Source organism: Alternaria rosae, assembly GCF_020736505.1.
Source record: "Alternaria rosae strain MPI-PUGE-AT-0040 chromosome Unknown BKA58scaffold_13, whole genome shotgun sequence".
Lineage (NCBI taxonomy): Eukaryota > Fungi > Ascomycota > Dothideomycetes > Pleosporales > Pleosporaceae > Alternaria > Alternaria rosae.
This window is the reverse complement of record NW_025763582.1, coordinates 255,851-273,162: the sequence shown is the minus strand read 5'-3', so window position 1 is coordinate 273,162 and position 17,312 is coordinate 255,851. Positions and strand designations below refer to the sequence as shown.

Genomic DNA, 17,312 nt, shown 5'->3' with positions numbered 1-17,312 from the left:
GCATGTGATGCCTGACATGAAAACTACGGTACTGACCCGCCCACTCAGATTTCGTTCGAGCTTCCTCACGGTCACTCCTTCGCTCTCCCTCACCACCCACTCCTTCGTGCGCGACCCGGAGTTACTGTCGCCGCCTTTCCCGACTGTCTCCTAGGCGTGTTCCTTGGCCTGTACTCTCGACTGCCTCCGCGACTGCAGTGATAGAAGGAACCGGATCTAATCGGTAAGTGCAGCCTGCCACTCTTCCAGCTCCCTCACCTCGCTCCCGCTGCCTGACCTCCTGCGCGCACATTCACCGGCACTAACAATTGCTTTTTTTGCGCAGACCATATAACCGACGCTACAGTTCTCTATCATAATTAGAGCTCATACCCTTACTCCGCACCTCCGTTAGCTCAATCGTCTACCCCGCCTGATCTATCAGTCATGTCTTTCAATAACAGCTACGGCGACCAATTCCAAGGCCAGCCCCAGGGCGACATGAACAACCAGACCCCGCAGCCCGGCGACATGGGCCAGCCCATGGACGCTTCCGGCAACGGCTTCCCACCCCAGGGCAACATGGGCCCGCCAGGCAGCGCTGGTGGTGACGGCCAAGGCCAGGGTGCGGGCAAGACGACTCTCTGGTGAGTCTGCGGACGCGCCCGAGTCGTATATTGCGCATCTTAGATGGCGACACACGCGCTCGGGCGGCTTTTCACTAGGTGGGGCACATCGATGCTAACATGGCGCAGGATGGGTGAACTCGAGCCCTGGATCGACGAGAACTTCGTGCGCAGCATTTGGTACAACATGGGCGAGACTGTCAACGTCAAGATGATCCGCGACAAGTTCTCCGGGTAAGCACGGAGTCCACACAGGAAAAAGTCTCCAGGCTAACTACCGCATAGCAGCAATGCTGGATATTGCTTCGTCGACTTCGCGAGCCCTGATGCTGCGTCCAAGGCCCTTAGCCTCAACGGCCAACTGATCCCTAACTCCAACCGCCCGTTCAAGCTGAACTGGGCCTCTGGTGGTGGTCTTGCTGACAGGAGGCAAGTCTCACCCGGCTATCTATATACGACAGTGATCACTAATAATTCAAACAGCCGCGATGAGCGTGGTCCCGAATTCAGCATCTTCGTCGGAGACTTGGGCCCCGAGGTCACCGAGTTCGTCCTCGTACAACTCTTCCAGAACAAGTACCAGTCCACCAAGTCCGCCAAGATCATGTCCGACCCCATCAGCGGTATGTCGCGCGGCTACGGTTTTGTCCGGTTCGCTAGCGAGGAGGACCAGCAAAAGGCCCTCACCGAGATGCAGGGCGTCTACTGCGGCAACCGCCCCATGCGTATCTCCACCGCCACACCCAAGAACAAGAGCGGTGGTCCCGGAGGTCCCGGCGGAATGGGCGGCATGCCCCAAGGCGGCGGCGGCCCTGGTATGGGCATGTACTCTATGGGCGCTCCCCCTATGGGCGGCTACTACGGTGCTCCTCAGCCCATGAACCAGTTCACTGACCCCAACAACACCACCGTCTTCGTCGGCGGTCTCTCCGGCTACGTCACCGAGGACGAGCTCCGCTCCTTCTTCCAGGGCTTTGGCGAGATCACATACGTCAAGATTCCCCCAGGCAAAGGCTGCGGTTTCGTCCAGTTCGTTCAGCGCCACGCAGCCGAGATGGCCATCAACCAGATGCAAGGCTACCCCATCGGTAACTCTCGCGTCCGTCTCAGCTGGGGTCGCTCGCAGAACAACTCTGGCCCAGCCGGTACTCCTTACCGCCCTGCACCACCTCCACCAGTTCCCTTTGGCCCAGGCATGGGTATGCCCCCGCAACACCCCTACGGCGGTGGCGGTGGCTACGGCCCGATGATGAAGGTAAGTCAATAACACATGTTGCTGCATCCGTGTTTGATGCTAACTCGACTATAGTAAGCGCATTCTTTCCCTCTGTATTGCTTGCACGGCGCTTCTGTCATGGTTCATCCCGTTGGCTTACTGCAACGATCCCTTTCATGACTCAGCATGACGAATTTCGAGCGATTTGGTCTTTAGTTCTATAACGGGCGGTTCTCCAAAAGTTCTCGACTTCTTCTCACGACACTCATCTTGCTGGAGGGCCATAGAAGGGAGTCTTTGTATAACAGGCCATCTATTCTCCCATTCGGGCTTTCTTTTTAAGCGTGCCACTCATCTTTCTGGGAGCATAGGGATGTAGCTAGTCATGCATGGGCCGGATGCTGCTTTCTCTCGACTTGCCTTTTCTTCACGATTGTGCGCTGCTCCTTGCAGGATTGGCCATCATTTCCAATCACACGATTCTTCTATTTCTGCGTGCTTGCTTACTGGCTTGGTTGATTCGTCTAACGTTTTGTTCCAAGTGCCTTCTAGTATTTTCTTTGCGAGCTTGTTGTTAGTTCTGTCAGCACGCGCAGAGTCTGCTGCTTTGTCAATCTTCTTGGACATCTTGCTAACATCATCGTGTAGCAACTTTCCCGTCCAGGCTGGCCAGCCTTCCCCTTACCCGCCGTCGATGAACGCAAGCCTCGGTGGCCAGCGACCCGGCAGTCAGAACGCTCCTACGGCCAACCCTGCCGGCCAGAACGGCACTCCCACATTCAACAACTACCGTTTCACCCCCACCCAGCCCAACGGCCCCAACAGCCCCGGCTTCGGCTCGCCCGACTTTGGCGGTGCCTTCTCGCAGCAATTCCCTCCACCGCAGTAATTGCGCATCGTACGCTCTCGCATTGGTTATACGCATATCAGATACTGTTTTGCCGCTTTAGCAAGGAGTTCTTGGGGCATGAAACTTCATTATCACGACGTGGCTATATTCTTTGACTGGGGAATGAAGGTATAATGCTTTAGCGAGGCGTCTGGCGAACAAGAATTATATGGTATACCCATGCAGCAAGAGAAGGCGTCAAGAGTCTGTTTCATTTCTATCGTGGCGGGAGGTTCGCGTCTTTGCTATAAGATTGCGCTTCTTTTGAGGTCATGCGTTGAGTTGTTGCGTGCGATGTGGGTATTCTGATAGATGTCTATCGAAGGAAACGTCGCAGACTGATGGTCAGTGGAGTCCTGGTACGAGGTCGCTGCAAAGGTCCTTGGAGGGTACATCATAGACTGACGGTTAGTGGATTCTTAGTAGAAGGGCTTTCTGATGGATGTTTCATGAGCATGCGGCAACATGCGTTTTGATCGAGTCATGCCCAATTTATACAATCTACACTTCATCGCATCTGCACGAACCCTCGAAGATGTGAGTCGCCTCGCGCCATGACGTTGCGCTGTGACAATCGTGCCTTCCTCATTACTGGATCTTGGGCGCACCCTCCGTCGCTCAACCCTCGACTCTCATAAACAATGGTCTGCTTCCTCCTCTCCACAAATACACATCCGGCACAACTGCCAATTGCTTGTTGCTCTTTTGGACCCGAACAGCAGCAATCGCACGCCTGCCATGCGCTACGACGACTGGGACGTGATCCTCTTCCCAAAGGACTCTCACGTACCGATACAGGAGTTCAAGACTGCCTGTTATGTCTCATCTGAGGAGTGTGAGTACCGTGCTATACTCTACCCGCATGCGATCTTCTTTTACCTCAACAGCAGTACTGACAGTATGTAGATGGCCGCCAGTTGCCCACTCTGACCTCCTACATCAGCACTCTGCCGCCGTCCACATCGTTCCGTATCTCCGTACATTCATGGGCCACTGCATCGAAAGCCTCGGCACTAATAGAGTCTCAACGAAAGGCGAACCAGAAGGTTGTATACACAGTTCAGGTCATCGTTGACGGGGCTAGAGTCTTGTGAGCTCCACGCCATGGCCTGTCGATATGGGACCACAATGCTGATTAGCATAGCCGTGGCTTCTTTGACATAACGTCGAAATGGCCCCGAGAGATTGGTATGTCATATGAAAGTCAATGCTACATCACCGTTGGACTGACAATGGGTAGCGCAAGAGAAGAGATCACTCACCGTCAACGAATACCCTTCAAGCCAACGGAAACAATGCCTTGAGTTCCCACCCTTCCATCAACGAACCCTCATGCAGAACTCATGGAATGCTCACGACCCACAAGGACGAATAAAGATCATGTTGTCGGAACAGTTAATCACGAAGACGGCCAGTCCTGGAGAGGTAGACCTCGGCACGACCAACGACATTGTTTGCTTCTCATTCCAGCATGCCCCAAAAGGTACGCCAGAGGACTTTATACCCCTCACATATGCATCGCTAATTAGGAACAGACGTCCTAGAGCAGGCGGGCATCTCATGGCCCATCCGAAACCCTCTATATCTCCCCAATGCGCTGGAGCGGACCACGCATATGTCGCAAACATCTCCGACGAAGTCCTGGACACCGAAGGCTCGCACTTTTCCAGGCGATATCAACATGCAATTACCGATCTCGCAAGCATCAGCATCCGATTTTGCTAGATCACAGAACTCATTACCCAATCGACGCTCTAATGCGCATCTGCCCTCTATCTCACAGTTTGCGAAGCCACTTTCAGGTTTCAAACATAACGGTCGTCTAGGCATATGGGACGACAATCTCAACTCGCTTGTAGATTCTGCCGACGACATTAGCATGGATACTTTGTCAACAAGAAGGACGTCGGGCTCAACTAGCGACATGGCCATGCCTGACTATATGTACGCCTCTTCACATCTGTCACGGAAAAGTCAACCATGGATGCCCAACAGGTCCCAATACGATCAAGGCATGAGTACCCAATGGGAAGATCATCCGCCGAGGAAGGACAAGGAGAGGCAGCTCGTCGTCACCCTTCGAGATGACCAGCTAGGTCAGATCATCCAAGCCATGAGTCCACCAAAGCAGAATCGTGGATTATCGCATGGATCAGGCAATCAACCCCATGAGAATACTGGTCGCCTACCGACTACTCACAACTACTGTCCCCCAAAGTCAGATATCGATCCACCCATCAACCGCCCGTCGTCGGCGGCCATGGCTCGCAAGTCATCATACTCAGACTTTAACAATGCCCTACGGAACGCATCCAACAAGCAGTCGCCAAGTAGACAGCGTTTCCACGATGCGATAAATGACAAACCGCCCACGATGAACCTCCCATCTTTCTCAAGCAACAAAGAGAACTGTCCTCCTTCGCAGTCGCGATTACCTACTGCTTTTCCAAACACCAATCGTGTCCCTACTCCCAATCCCTTTGCGCAACGGCTGCCAACCCAAAACTCAGATATCTCCATGAGAGACCCATCTCCGGCACGTTCAAGTATGTATAGGTTCACTCGGAGTGAAGCGCCGCCTCCGACCATTGAGCCTGCTAAGTTTGGGTCAGCTTACGGCCCTTCAGCTGTGAATATTAGGAGCCGGAAGGAAGGTATGGCATCTGACTCACCGAGGCTGTCGGAGCAAGCCATGCGCCATGATCAGAGCCTACTACCATCATTGAAGTCAGGGTCTCAGAATGCACATATATCCATCTTTGAGGACAAAGACGGATCCTTGCACAGTACTCAGAAGAATATCCCCGATGTAGTCGAAATCATCGACGTGGATGTCATCGACCCCCACCTAAGCACCAATGCTTCCTTCGAGAGCAACAAGCTGTCTCCGTTCAAGTCCTGCCACAAGACTGGAGTGTCACTTTCAAGCATCGACAGTACTGGCCGTCTAGAGAGACAGCTATACAGTGCCCTTGGCGAGGAACTAGGCAGCTTCGAGCACCACGTTGACACTACAGGTATGGGACCTGAACTCGCACAAGCACTCGGTGGTGCCACAGCACACTCCGATCTCAGCAGCTCCGGCATGCTGAACCCAAACGCTCACGACTTTGAGCCAACGATTAAGCGGAAGAGGCAGAGTACCTTGGGTGGCGATCGGGAGAGAAGTCCGATGACGAAGAAAGAGAAGGCTGACTCGCGAGCTGGCGACGATCAGGAAGAGGTGGTGGTGTGTATGAGAGGGAACTGATCGTATTGTTAGTTTGAAGATGCTGTCCGGAGTACTATGCGTTAGTCTTGTAGGATTTGTTTTCAGAGCGGTTTAAGCGTGTCGCTGTACCTGTTAACCCTTTGGGGTAAGAACGTGTCTTACGTATTGTCAAATAACCAGTAGCTTATAGGAAAATTGGAGCAAGAGCTGTTTCTTCTAACAACGAAACATCATCACATACACGAATATAAAGCACACACTTAGAAAGCACAACAGCTTTTCAAGATATCAGAACTAACTCTACAAATTCTCTTCCTAATAAACAAAATACCCCTGCGTCAACGGTAGCGTCTCCGCAGGCTCCGCCTCACAAACCATTCCATCCGCCTCGACCGTATACCTCTCGGGATCGACCTTCATCTTCGGCTTCGTATCATTGAACTTCATATCCCTCTTACCGATATTCCTACAATTCTTCACCGCCTCGACGCGCTTGCGCAAGCCGTAGGACTTAACGACGCCAGAGGCAATGGAAGCTTGCGAGACGAACGTTACGCTGGATGAAGGCACCATGGGCGCGAACATAGGGCGCATGATGATGGGTTCGACGGTGGGGATTGAGGCGTTGGGATCGCCCTGGGTTGTATTAGATTCCTGCTTGATGATGGAGGGAAGATTATTGAGGGGAGGAAGGATGAGGAAGACATACCATCTGAGCATACGAGCAAAATCCACTCTTAACCACCAAACTGGGCTTAACCCCAAAGTTCCTGGGCGTCCAAAGCACAAGATCCGCCATTTTACCTACCTCCACACTCCCCACCAGATGCCCCATACCCTGCGCTATCGCCGGATTAACAGTATACTTACTGATATACCTTTTAACCCTAAAGTTATCCGCATCCGTTCCTTCATCTTCTTTCAGCGTACCTCTTTGCACTTTGTTCTTATGCGCAGTGTTCCACGTACGCAGAATGACTTCGCCGCAGCGGCCCATGGCCTGCGAGTCGGAGGACATCATGGAGATAGCGCCGAGATCGTGCAGTACATCTTCAGCGGCGATGGTCTCGGCACGGATACGGGATTCGGCGAAAGCGACGTCTTCGGGGATGTTGCGGGAGAGGTGGTGGCATACCATTAGCATGTCGAGGTGCTCGTCGAGCGTGTTGCGTGTATAGGGTCGAGTGGGGTTTGTAGACGAAGGCAGCACGTTGTCGAGTTCGACGACGCTGATGATGTCTGGAGCGTGGCCGCCGCCCGCACCTTCGGTGTGGTACGTGTGGATTGTGCGGCCTTTGATGGCGGCGATGGTGGACTCGACGAAGCCGGATTCGTTGAGTGTGTCGGTGTGGATGAGCGTTTGGATGTCGTATTCGTCGCAGACGGTTAGGCAGGCGTCGATGGCGGCGGGGGTGCTGCCCCAGTCTTCGTGCAGTTTGAGGCCGCAGACTCCTGCTTCGGCTTGTTGTTGGAGGGGCCGGATGTCGGCGTCGTTGCCTTTGCCGGTGATGCCGTAGTTCACGGGGAGTGTGTCGATGGCTTGGAGCATTTGCCTGATGTGCGTCTTGCCTGGAGTGCAGGTCGTTGCGTTTGTGCCTGTGCTGGGTCCTGTGCCGCCGCCGAGCATGGTCGTGATGCCTGATGCTATAGCTTCGTGTGCTTGTTGAGGGCAGATGAAGTGGATGTGAGAATCGAAGCCACCTGCTGTGACAATCTTATGTTCAGCAGAGATGACATCGGTACATGAACCGACTACCAAGTTGGAGTCCACACCATCCATGACATCTGGGTTGCCTGCCTTGCCAATTCCAACGATCATACCATCTTTGATTCCAATGTCCGCTTTGTAGATGCCAGACCAGTCGATAATCAAAGCATTCGTAATGACGGTATCCAGCGAGTCTTTGTCTGATACACCTCCAGCTTGTCCCATGCCTTCTCTTAGTGTTTTGCCTCCGCCGAAAGCGCACTCGTCGCCATATGTAGTCATATCTTTCTCGACCTTGATCCAGAGATCTGTTGCACCTAATCTGACCAGGTCACCAGTCGTCGGACCGAACATGCTGATATAGGCCAGGCGCTCCATAGTGCAGATGTCGATGTGTGCGGCGTCGCCATGCGGTTCTGGTTCGTGAAGGAAGCCACCGGACTTCAACCTTTCCACGATGCCATTTGCAACCGACATGTCCTCGATGAAGCCTGAAGCGATCTGGTTTCCGCCCTTTATGATCTTATTACCACCAATCTGTACCAGGGTGACTGTTTTGGTGTCGCCGGGCTCGAAGCGTACTGATGTGCCAGCGGGAATATCGAGGCGGTACCCATGAGCTCGTATACGGTCGAATTGAAGTTGCGGGTTCGTCTCGATGAAGTGGTAATGCGATCCGACCTAAAATTGGTGAGTTGCATGCCTGTGGTCGCGTGATAGTTCTATACCTGAATTGGCCGATCCCCCATGCTCTTCACCTTGAGCTTGATCCTCTTGCGCCCCTCGTTCAGCTTGATTATACCAGCCTCTCCCTTGACAGCCACGATTGCGCCTGGCTGCTTTGTGTCTTCGTATACGCTCGAGTCGGGTAGCGGAAACATGTCATTCGATGGGATTGGCAGGAACGAGCCATACAGCGCCTTCTCAAGGTCTCCATCGTCGGTGCAGACGGGGTGGTGGACGGTAACGAGGTATGTGCCGGTTGGAAAGGTGCCTTCGACCATCAACTCGCCGAGCGAAGCGACAACAGAGGGCTGTACATGGCGGCGGCCAAGCATCGTCGTGCCAATTGACATGAGATCGGCGACCGAGTGGTTTCCATCGCGGATAAGCTGTACGCGTTCAGCATGCGACTGGGGATGCTCGCGAAGTCTGAGGTCGTACTTCCTGGAGATTGTTCGCGATCAAAGCCTGGCAGTATTAGCAGCGTCCACGCGATATAATGCGAGACTCACGGTGGCTTCAGCATGGTTTAGCTTCACTCCCCTTGCCAGTCGACGTTGCGCAAGGAGGCCGAGCTGCGATATGACGAGCTTGTCAAGCTGTCGCGAGATGGTCAGCAGGGGTCGTACGCGTCAATGGCACCATGTCACACACCTCCTTTGGACACAACTGCATCTTGTGAACACAAAAGCAGCCAAGGATAAGGATAAGACAACGCGATTCTACGTTGTATTGTATCCATCATAACTCAGTCTGACTCTACCGCTCTCCCGCTCTACAAGCCTCACCTCTTTGGGCCATGCTGCGGGGTTCGCTTGCGATAAAGACGCGCGCTGATAAGGAGCTTACGTCCGCGGCAACGCGCTCTTAACCTTCATCCAGCGACATCCATGGATGCAATTCTAGGCACATGTGCTTCCGGCAGACCATTCAGGTGTCGCGAACCTGCGCGTGCCTGTGTTGGTTCGAGCTAACCTTAGCATGACGTAGGGGTTATTGGTTTCAACACCAGCACCACTGAGACATGTAGATCCACGCCCAATTCGGCCTATGCCACCAACTTCTTACCTATCTCGCTCCTATCCAACCTGACGCGTCTCAGGCCTTCATCCCTTCTCCCCTTTTCAACATTCTCGTATCGCGTCGCAGCCATGATAAGCTCAGATCCGGACTCACCAGAGATACCGCCATAGCCGGTAGCGTTGATGACATCCTGGGCACGCACCACTCGATACTCCATGACTGGCAACCCGCGCGTATAGTGAACGCCATCTCCGACATATTTCCACGTTACGATGCACTCCTTGATGCGACATCTCAAGGGAGGCAACGACGAACCAGAACAAGAACAGCAAGCACCTGACCCGCCTGTCAAGAGAAGTCGAGCAACGGTCAAGCCTCCGCCGAAAGATCCAAACATACCAAGGAAGCGCCTGCAAATCAACAAGAAATGCCTCTATGAGCGCCGGTTACCTGGGAACGCGTACATCTCCGCCCATGTGAATCGACTGCAACATGGCTACTACAAGTCCAACGAACTCCATCAACCCGTCATCAACAACCTCTTCTTCGTGTCGGTACACTTTGTCTTCCATCCCCATGACCCAGAGTCGCACCGTTTCAAGAGCGCCGAAATTGAAGTTACCGTTCATGGCGACGACGGTGACCCCAACACACCCCGGAAGCCAGGCGCATCGCATCCGCGCATCCTGAAGCATGCACCAGAGCTGATGTTCGGATCCGTGTCGCCAGAGAACCTGCAGTGGAATTTCAGCTTATCGAGCTCGCTGGGCGTATCTCAGGCCCCTGTTTCTGCTTCGCTGAACCCGAAAGCAGCTATGAAGAGCAGCTACAAGGTCTTCCACATGATGAGCATCCAAGGTTCAGTACGATCAAAGCGAAGCCCACATGGATCAGAGTACGATGTTGAAGACGCCAAGGCCGTTTGGACGCTCACGGAGAACATGCTTCAGAAATCAGGTCTACCGCGCGAATTTGACTTTGTCCTGCTTGTACAGAAGCCGGAAGATGTCGAGAACATATACATGTCGGTCGATCTGAACGCGGATGTCGGAGCCTGGTACGGCACATATCCTCAGTGGTACACCAACCTTTCCAAGTATATGCCGAATCAAGATTGTATGCTCAGTTTTGAACATGACATTGGGCAAAGGTTCCTTCCAAGTCGGCCAGGGCATGGGTTCAACTTCGCCAAACTGATGCATACCCTGGATGAATATGTCATGATGCCGGGAACTGTGTATCCAACACGCGTAAGTTTACTTACTGAACGGTCTCCCGATCCAAGCTTATCATTGCAGGGTACACGGCAAGGGGAGGTCAACAACCCGAATCTGATAGAGTATCAAGAGGCCGACGAGAGCAGAGCCATTGAAGCTGCTCCGTCCCCACCCCAACCTAAGCAGCCAGCTACGCCTCCGGATAAGAGTAAGTCGTCCAGAGGAGATTCTTCTTCACACCATCGGCGTAGCTCGGTGCCCGAGAACGTGAACATTCGCGTCGTGCTGGAACATCAGTATCCGCAAGGTCTTGATCCGCGACGCTTTTCGTACTCGCCCTTGAACAATTTGGAGCCCGTGCGGTATCCGTCAATACGGCGCAGAAAGTCACGGACGGGATTGAAGGAATACGGTGCGAAGCAAGCCTTGCATGAGCTTGCCCAAGATGAATCAGAAGACAAGGGCGATAGATCAAGTGGCGGTGATAGACTTAGCGGGTATACAGTGAGGTGATCGTCAGCATCTAACGGCGTAGAGTAGTTTATTCCTACCAACTACAAGCAAAGTACCCGCGTGAGAGCCTAATAAGACCCGAACTGTGGCGCTGCAATATAAAACAGGCAGACGACCACCTTATCATTACTCGCGTGAGAACATGCAGTTCCCAAGACTCGGCTACTTAAGATCGTCACCATTAGCGCAATTTGTGACAGGTTCGTGAAATGACAGCACACCCCCATCCATCAATCACGCACACCACCTCCTGCACCAGGCAAGCCTCCGTACCTCTCCCCCCAAATTTCATCTCCACCTCTCTCCACCAGCTGAGGTAAGCCTCATCTCCCCTACCGCGCAATGCCAGTCGTGAAGCTCGCAGGCAAACGCACCACGCCGCCTGATTGGATCCTTCCAACATCCGTCCGGCCTCCGAATTCTCGCCCGCTAGGCTCTGAAACGAGATGACGGGTATTAGGCCGCATCCCTCGGGGCAGATCAAGTGGTGTTGGACGCTCTCTCGCCATCGCGCGGCCCATGTCGTGTGTTTCGTCGCTGCAGGTGTCTGCGAGGTTTGACTGGTCAGACCGTAGATGCGCTAGACAAGGGGTCAAGATGCCGACGTCCACACATGTAGCTGCATTGCTCTTTCTTCGCACGCAACGGTCCCGGTAGGTGTAATGAGGTAGGGCAGCAGAAAGGATGCGTGGGAATTGTGTGGTCTGCTGAGCGTGACGAATGCCTGGTGCCCCTCGGAGCTGAGGCCGGGGCTGAAGTTGGGCTGGCTTCTAGGGATGTTCTTTCCGTTCTGTTTATTTTTGCTGGTCCGTCATCGTTCCTTCCTACTGTGTGTAGGTACCCGGTGAGAGAACATCGTGCCTTCTTCGTCTATCGCCGCTCGGGATATCTCGCAGCGTTCCTTCCTCTTCTTCTCTGCGGGATAGAATCTCGTGCCGCCCGTCTTCTCTGTATCGACTTCTAATCTTAATATCTCCCCTTCCCATCGTCGCTCGCTGCTGGTTCTTTGTTCCGCCTTCTCGGTTTCTCTGACGTCGCACCGCTCTGCCTTTACTACGCTTATCAGCACAAAACGACATCTGCGTTCACGAACACTCGGTTGTGACTGTACTCAGCCTTTTCCTCCGAAGGAAACCGCTCTTTCGAACATCAGCCCACTCCGGGACGGTTACGACATCCGTATACGGCGACTTTGAGGTTCATCAAGTACTCTGGAATCGCCGCGAGTACAGCTCGCTGACTGGCACGAAAGCAATTGGACCGTATCCATGCCCTCGAAGCCCATGGCGTGGGTCCCGCAATGCATTCGTTAAACTTCACCTCAAGTCCGACCCGAAGCGAAACAACGAACCAAGAGCCTGGAAAGCTACCCTACACATGAAACCAATGACAGATTTGTAGTCAGCAATCAGACTGCAAACTCCTAGTCACCACCGAAGTAAACCACAAACGGTCTTGACGGCCAAGTCGAAGATGGCGGCATTTTACCCCCACTCGCAGTCACCGCGACTTTCTGAGGCGGCTTCACTGCGGATGCAAGCTGGAAATCCTATGACGCCCGTCCACTCCCCCCACCACTCAGTTACCTCGTCTGCCTCCTCCCGGACTCCCGTCCACATCCTCACCATCCACGAGTATCGCAAGCAGCAACACACGCCCACGCTATCGCGAACAGGTACACCGTCAGGCAAGACTCTTCGGAGGAAACCTGCGGCGCTTGCCTTGAACGATATCGAACGCGCACCATCGGTATCCTATTCAACGCAGTCAGACTCTGGTCCGCCACTGCGCCCTCTTCACTTTTCGCAGTCGGCATATCAACTCCACGGGGATTGCCCGCCGCCCCAGCAACCAACACTGCTCGAGCTATCGCTTCGGTCGCAGTCGGCTGAGCCTCGCGTGCAGACGGGCAGTATTACCAGTATATCTACTGGCAACTCGTCTAGCAAGGTACGTCAGTTCAAATCAAGAAAGAGGTTACCGAAACCGCCTGCCACTACAGGTCCTGTGTTTTCTCTTTCGCTTCCAAACGTGAAATCTACGCAACAACGCCAATCACCGCGTCCTGCTGTGTTGAGCTTCTCCACCGATCTTTCACACTCCAGCGGCGCGCAGACCACGCCCACACTCTCGACCTTCTCGCTATCCCGCTTCCCGCAGCCGCCCCACCAGATCGACCCGTCGCTCTCACCACCCCACGATGAAAGAGAGCCGACGCGAATAGGCGCACCTAGTTTCGCGACAACTGCGCCCGCGACACCGCCCACGACGCCCGCAATTATCCATTATCGCGGTGCTTCCTTTGACTTGGTTAACCCGCACGACTCGCTAGTGCTTCACGACATTGTTACGCCCTCGCGCGACTTCGATTCTAGTGAATATCTTCTTCTACGTTCATCTGGCGACGCGTTTTCAGAGGTATGTATTACAACCCAACTCTGTTCTCAGCACAGCTGATCGCAACAGATGGCGCCCAAACGAGCCGTGTACGGCGATTTTCGTGCAGCGCATGCAGGTATTCTGAGACGTCCCGAAGACTCGTCAGAGCATTCGCATATGGAGCTTCCACTTGAGCCATTGCCTGCTGCCGTTAGTCCCAATTCCTCGTCTTACACATCGCCTCCATACAGCCCAGAATCAGTCAATGCGCCCTCCCCGTTGGCCATCAAGCCGCCCGCGCGCGAGTCACGATTCTCCCTCAAAGGATTAACTCGCACCTTGACGAAGAAGCTCAGCAAGACCCCGGCGGTGCCACAGGGCGAGGAGTTGCAGGATATGCGTAACGAAAACGTGAGCAAGGCATCAATCAGCATGGACGGAGAATTCCCGCGTCCGCTACATCAGACCTATGTTACCACCCCCGAAACATCATACTTCCCGGTCGGCCACATGTCGCCAGCTACTCCAAGTAGTCCCCTGTCACCCGAAGGGTTCCATGCCTTCACACCAGCCTTTCCCCAAGCATTCTCGACTGGACAAAATGAGGCGGAGACATCGCGCATGCATCCTGCAGGACATTACCAGACGGAGTCGTTGGCATCTATGCTGCCGGATGAGCACTCTACGCAAATCGGACGACTAGATGATTCTCATCTGCCATGTTCTACTGAGAGCGGTTTTGCGAAACCTTACTACGATGATCTTGACTCGATCTACCCCAGTTCGTCAATCTACACCGCAGATGGTCATCGGAAGTCCATGTATCAGCAGGGACTTCAGAGCAACCGGAACAGCAGTGGTAACCCGTTCGCACGGCTTAGTGGAATAAACGCAAGCGACTTCGCAAACGAGTACAATCCCAAGAGCTCGTACAATTACGGCGACTCTAACCGCATCAGTCGGCAAATGTCACGCCCATTCGCCCAGGACATGTACCACCCTTCCATCGAAGAAGGCGATCCTAGGACGGACACCATCAGCAAGCTCATCGATGAATATAGCCCGCATGATACTACAAGTGCGCCCCTGGCCACACACTACGAAGGCAAAGGAAAGGGGATCCAGCAAACTGGTGCAGTTTCAAGACGGCCTCCAATTACCCAGCACCCAGGTTCGCCCCCTCGTGAAGCGGCTCCTCTTGCACCGGCCTTTGAGTACGATGAAGCACCTTTCCTTCCTCCGCACCTGGCAATGTCGGGTATGTTCTCTGACGAGTCACGCTACTCGTACGGAGATACTCGGGATTTGCTCCGCATCTCGCAGTTGGATGCGTCGATTCAGCCCCCTATAGCATGCACTCTAGAGCCATCTTCGTCTTACTCTCAGCAAGAAGCCAGGGACCTTGAGCCTTCATCATCCTACTCCCAGGCGGACAACCCACAAAGCCCGCATACGCCTAGAGAAGCGCTCGAACAGGCCGAACAGATCTTCCAAGACACGACCAACAAGCTTCAGGACGATAGTAAGATACCCGCGATGTGGGCTAGGCGCAATTCAGCGAGCCTAATGCTAAGTAAATCAGCCACAAATAGATCATATTGCGTTCCCGAGGAGTCCGACACACCTCTTGGTGGCGGCGACGCAGCTATTCCCGGAGACAAAGCGGACTGGGAGACGGTTGGCGGCAATAGTCGCGATTCGAAAGGCCACGAGTCTCTTCTAAGCAGTATTGCAGACTATAGCAGCAGCGAGGGTACCCGGAACAGTCTCGGTCTGAACTCGGATGGCTCCCTTCCATCCTGGGCGAAGCTAGCTCAATCACCGGCTCGATCGACATACTACAACCATCCTAGTCCTACACGCACTCAACACCCTCACCATTTCGGCTCATCGCCACCGCAGTTGAGAGCCCAAGTAAGTGTCCGTACGGCACCCGATACCTCATCTCCTCCGTTGGCCACTAGCCCTCCAGCATCGCGAACAGCACCATTGTTCCAATTTGCTACTCGAGCTGAGGACGTTAGGGGACGCGGTGTTGTGAACCAGCCATATGACTACGCTCCTTGGGCGGACCCATACGCCTTCAGCGACAAAGAGACGCAAGAACTGCTAGCTTCAGGCCCTAATGATAACATCATTATCGATGAGCATCGCGCTTCGTCCGTGGGTCAGCCGCAAGGACATTATCGGTACCGAAGCGATGATAGTATTCTTTCGACTTCGAGTACCGCTGATGAGAGCGTTTTCGACAACAGCCTCATTGGTCTTGAACGTCAGAATACCTTTGAGAAGCTTTCCCTAGTTGGGCCCAAAGGCAACCTCACTGGTACTCTTCGCGGAACTGGCATGCATGAGACGGGTAGCAGTGTCGCAGATACCAGCAGTCCTGGTGTCAAGCTCAGCTCTAGCGTCGGTCGCCAGAGCTTTCGTTCAGACTACACCGGTTTCTACGCTTCGCCCTTTCCAGCTACAGGCAGTGTAACGCGCATCAGCCAATCGCGACCAGTCTATAAGCCTAGTCCTGAGCATCGAACACCATCAGAAGCCAGTCCATTCTCCCAGACGCCAGAATTGGAAACTGTTCAAGAGACGTCTCCAAACCCTGGTGCTCGCAAGCACCTCCGTAACTCGACCACGTTCCTGCGTCAACAGCGTCGCACCAGCCGCTCGGCCGTACCTGGGCAGACGAAACTGCGACAAATGTTCCTCGCGCCTGAGGCTGCTCGATTGACCATCTCGACTCAAGAGACGCACATCACGCGCTTCATTGCCGGTAGTGATCGTCCGTCAACCAGCGACACTACCACACCTCTCCGTGCCTCACACCCTAGCCTAGACATCTACCCTGCGCCGGTCCGGACCAACATTGCCCACCAGCACTCTCCACACCTGCTCTGTGTAGAGCGCGAGCCCAATTCGGAAGATGAGATACGGCGCAACAAGCTATCGTGGCTCATCTTCGCGGCTTTCTGCCTCCTGCCACCCTGTATCATTCTCTTCCGTTTCTTAGGAGACAAAGTCATCGCCGAGCTTACTAAAGGCCACCTGGGTCACGTCACGCCACAGTCTAAGCGAACGGCGCTCATTGCTGGTATCGTCGTTAATGTTGGCCTTGTCACTGCAATCTTGGTTCCGGTCTTGGTCGCCCAGGCGCTGAAAGCTGCGTGATGTGAGTCATTGGTGGGGTTGAAGAAAAACAGGTACGCAGTGCTACGGTCATGTTATTATGTGAGCTAACCTTCATGAAGAGCAGGGCTAGCAGTTTCGTACATACTCAAAAGTGCTATCAACGACATCTCGAACCGCACGCCTTGCCACGCGGTACAACATACGAAAAGTTTGCAAGCGATCTTCATCGCAAGTTCTAAGGAACAGTTGGCCAGCAACGTTTTGATTGCGGCGTCCATTCTCTTCTTTGTAGGACCCTTTTTTTTGTTCTGTACTATTTTGCGTTGCTTTTGCATGATCTGGGCGTTTGTTCAACTTTGAAGAAAGTCATTGGGCTCTTCAAATTCTCACGCGTTGGAGAAGGTTTTTATCTGGGATGCATGATTGGCGATGGGCGAATATCCAGGCGTGCATGTGGGTTAGGATCGACATCTGGGGCTTGGTCATTATGGGGTCTACTGGTATCTCTTTTTCATGTGTCATGGCTGGCTTCGTAATAAGGTCGGCTGCTCGACGGTGGGAGGTTTCGACATGGGGAGGCGGTTTTGGAGGCGGATGGCGGACATGTTTGGTTCAGGTTCAAGAAGGAATATGGATACTTCATTCAATGATGGAGGTTTTGCCATTGATGTGCTTATTTCCATGTCCTAACTTAGTTTT

General features: G+C 53.7%; 5 protein-coding genes across 5 annotated transcripts; 4 read left to right on the top strand and 1 right to left on the bottom strand.

The window, feature by feature from the left end:
• Nucleotides 1–75: 75 nt before the first annotated feature.
• On the top strand, nt 76–2,087 carry BKA58DRAFT_62327 (mRNA binding post-transcriptional regulator). The gene is made up of 6 exons (XM_046175638.1): nt 76–223; nt 347–626; nt 735–839; nt 894–1,034; nt 1,089–1,860; nt 1,915–2,087. Exons 2-6 carry the CDS (start codon nt 427–429, stop codon nt 1,915–1,917), a joined length of 1,221 nt encoding a protein of 406 aa, XP_046020219.1. The 5' UTR covers nt 76–223; nt 347–426; the 3' UTR covers nt 1,918–2,087.
• Nucleotides 2,088–3,293: 1,206 nt separating this feature from the next.
• Nucleotides 3,294–6,181, top strand: BKA58DRAFT_394457 (uncharacterized protein). Its single transcript, XM_046171199.1, has 5 exons — nt 3,294–3,545; nt 3,617–3,800; nt 3,855–3,898; nt 3,951–4,193; nt 4,246–6,181. The coding sequence occupies exons 1-5, from the start codon at nt 3,449–3,451 to the stop codon at nt 5,958–5,960; spliced, it is 2,283 nt and encodes a 760-aa protein (XP_046020218.1). The 5' UTR covers nt 3,294–3,448; the 3' UTR covers nt 5,961–6,181.
• BKA58DRAFT_394453 (uncharacterized protein) lies at nt 6,182–9,230 on the bottom strand. The gene is made up of 6 exons (XM_046171198.1): nt 9,007–9,230; nt 8,865–8,951; nt 8,794–8,820; nt 8,358–8,741; nt 6,631–8,310; nt 6,182–6,557 (listed from the first exon to the last, which is right to left on the bottom strand). The coding sequence occupies exons 1-6, from the start codon at nt 9,025–9,027 to the stop codon at nt 6,237–6,239; spliced, it is 2,520 nt and encodes an 839-aa protein (XP_046020217.1). The 5' UTR covers nt 9,028–9,230; the 3' UTR covers nt 6,182–6,236.
• A 143-nt stretch (nt 9,231–9,373) lies between these two features.
• Nucleotides 9,374–11,517, top strand: BKA58DRAFT_62583 (uncharacterized protein). The gene is made up of 2 exons (XM_046175643.1): nt 9,374–10,625; nt 10,674–11,517. The coding sequence occupies exons 1-2, from the start codon at nt 9,648–9,650 to the stop codon at nt 11,103–11,105; spliced, it is 1,410 nt and encodes a 469-aa protein (XP_046020216.1). The 5' UTR covers nt 9,374–9,647; the 3' UTR covers nt 11,106–11,517.
• Nucleotides 11,518–12,578: 1,061 nt separating this feature from the next.
• BKA58DRAFT_406312 (uncharacterized protein) lies at nt 12,579–16,652 on the top strand (the record flags this gene model as incomplete). Its single annotated transcript, XM_046171944.1, has 2 exons — nt 12,579–13,523; nt 13,572–16,652. The coding sequence occupies 2 exons, from the start codon at nt 12,579–12,581 to the stop codon at nt 16,650–16,652; spliced, it is 4,026 nt and encodes a 1,341-aa protein (XP_046020215.1).
• Nucleotides 16,653–17,312: the final 660 nt, after the last annotated feature.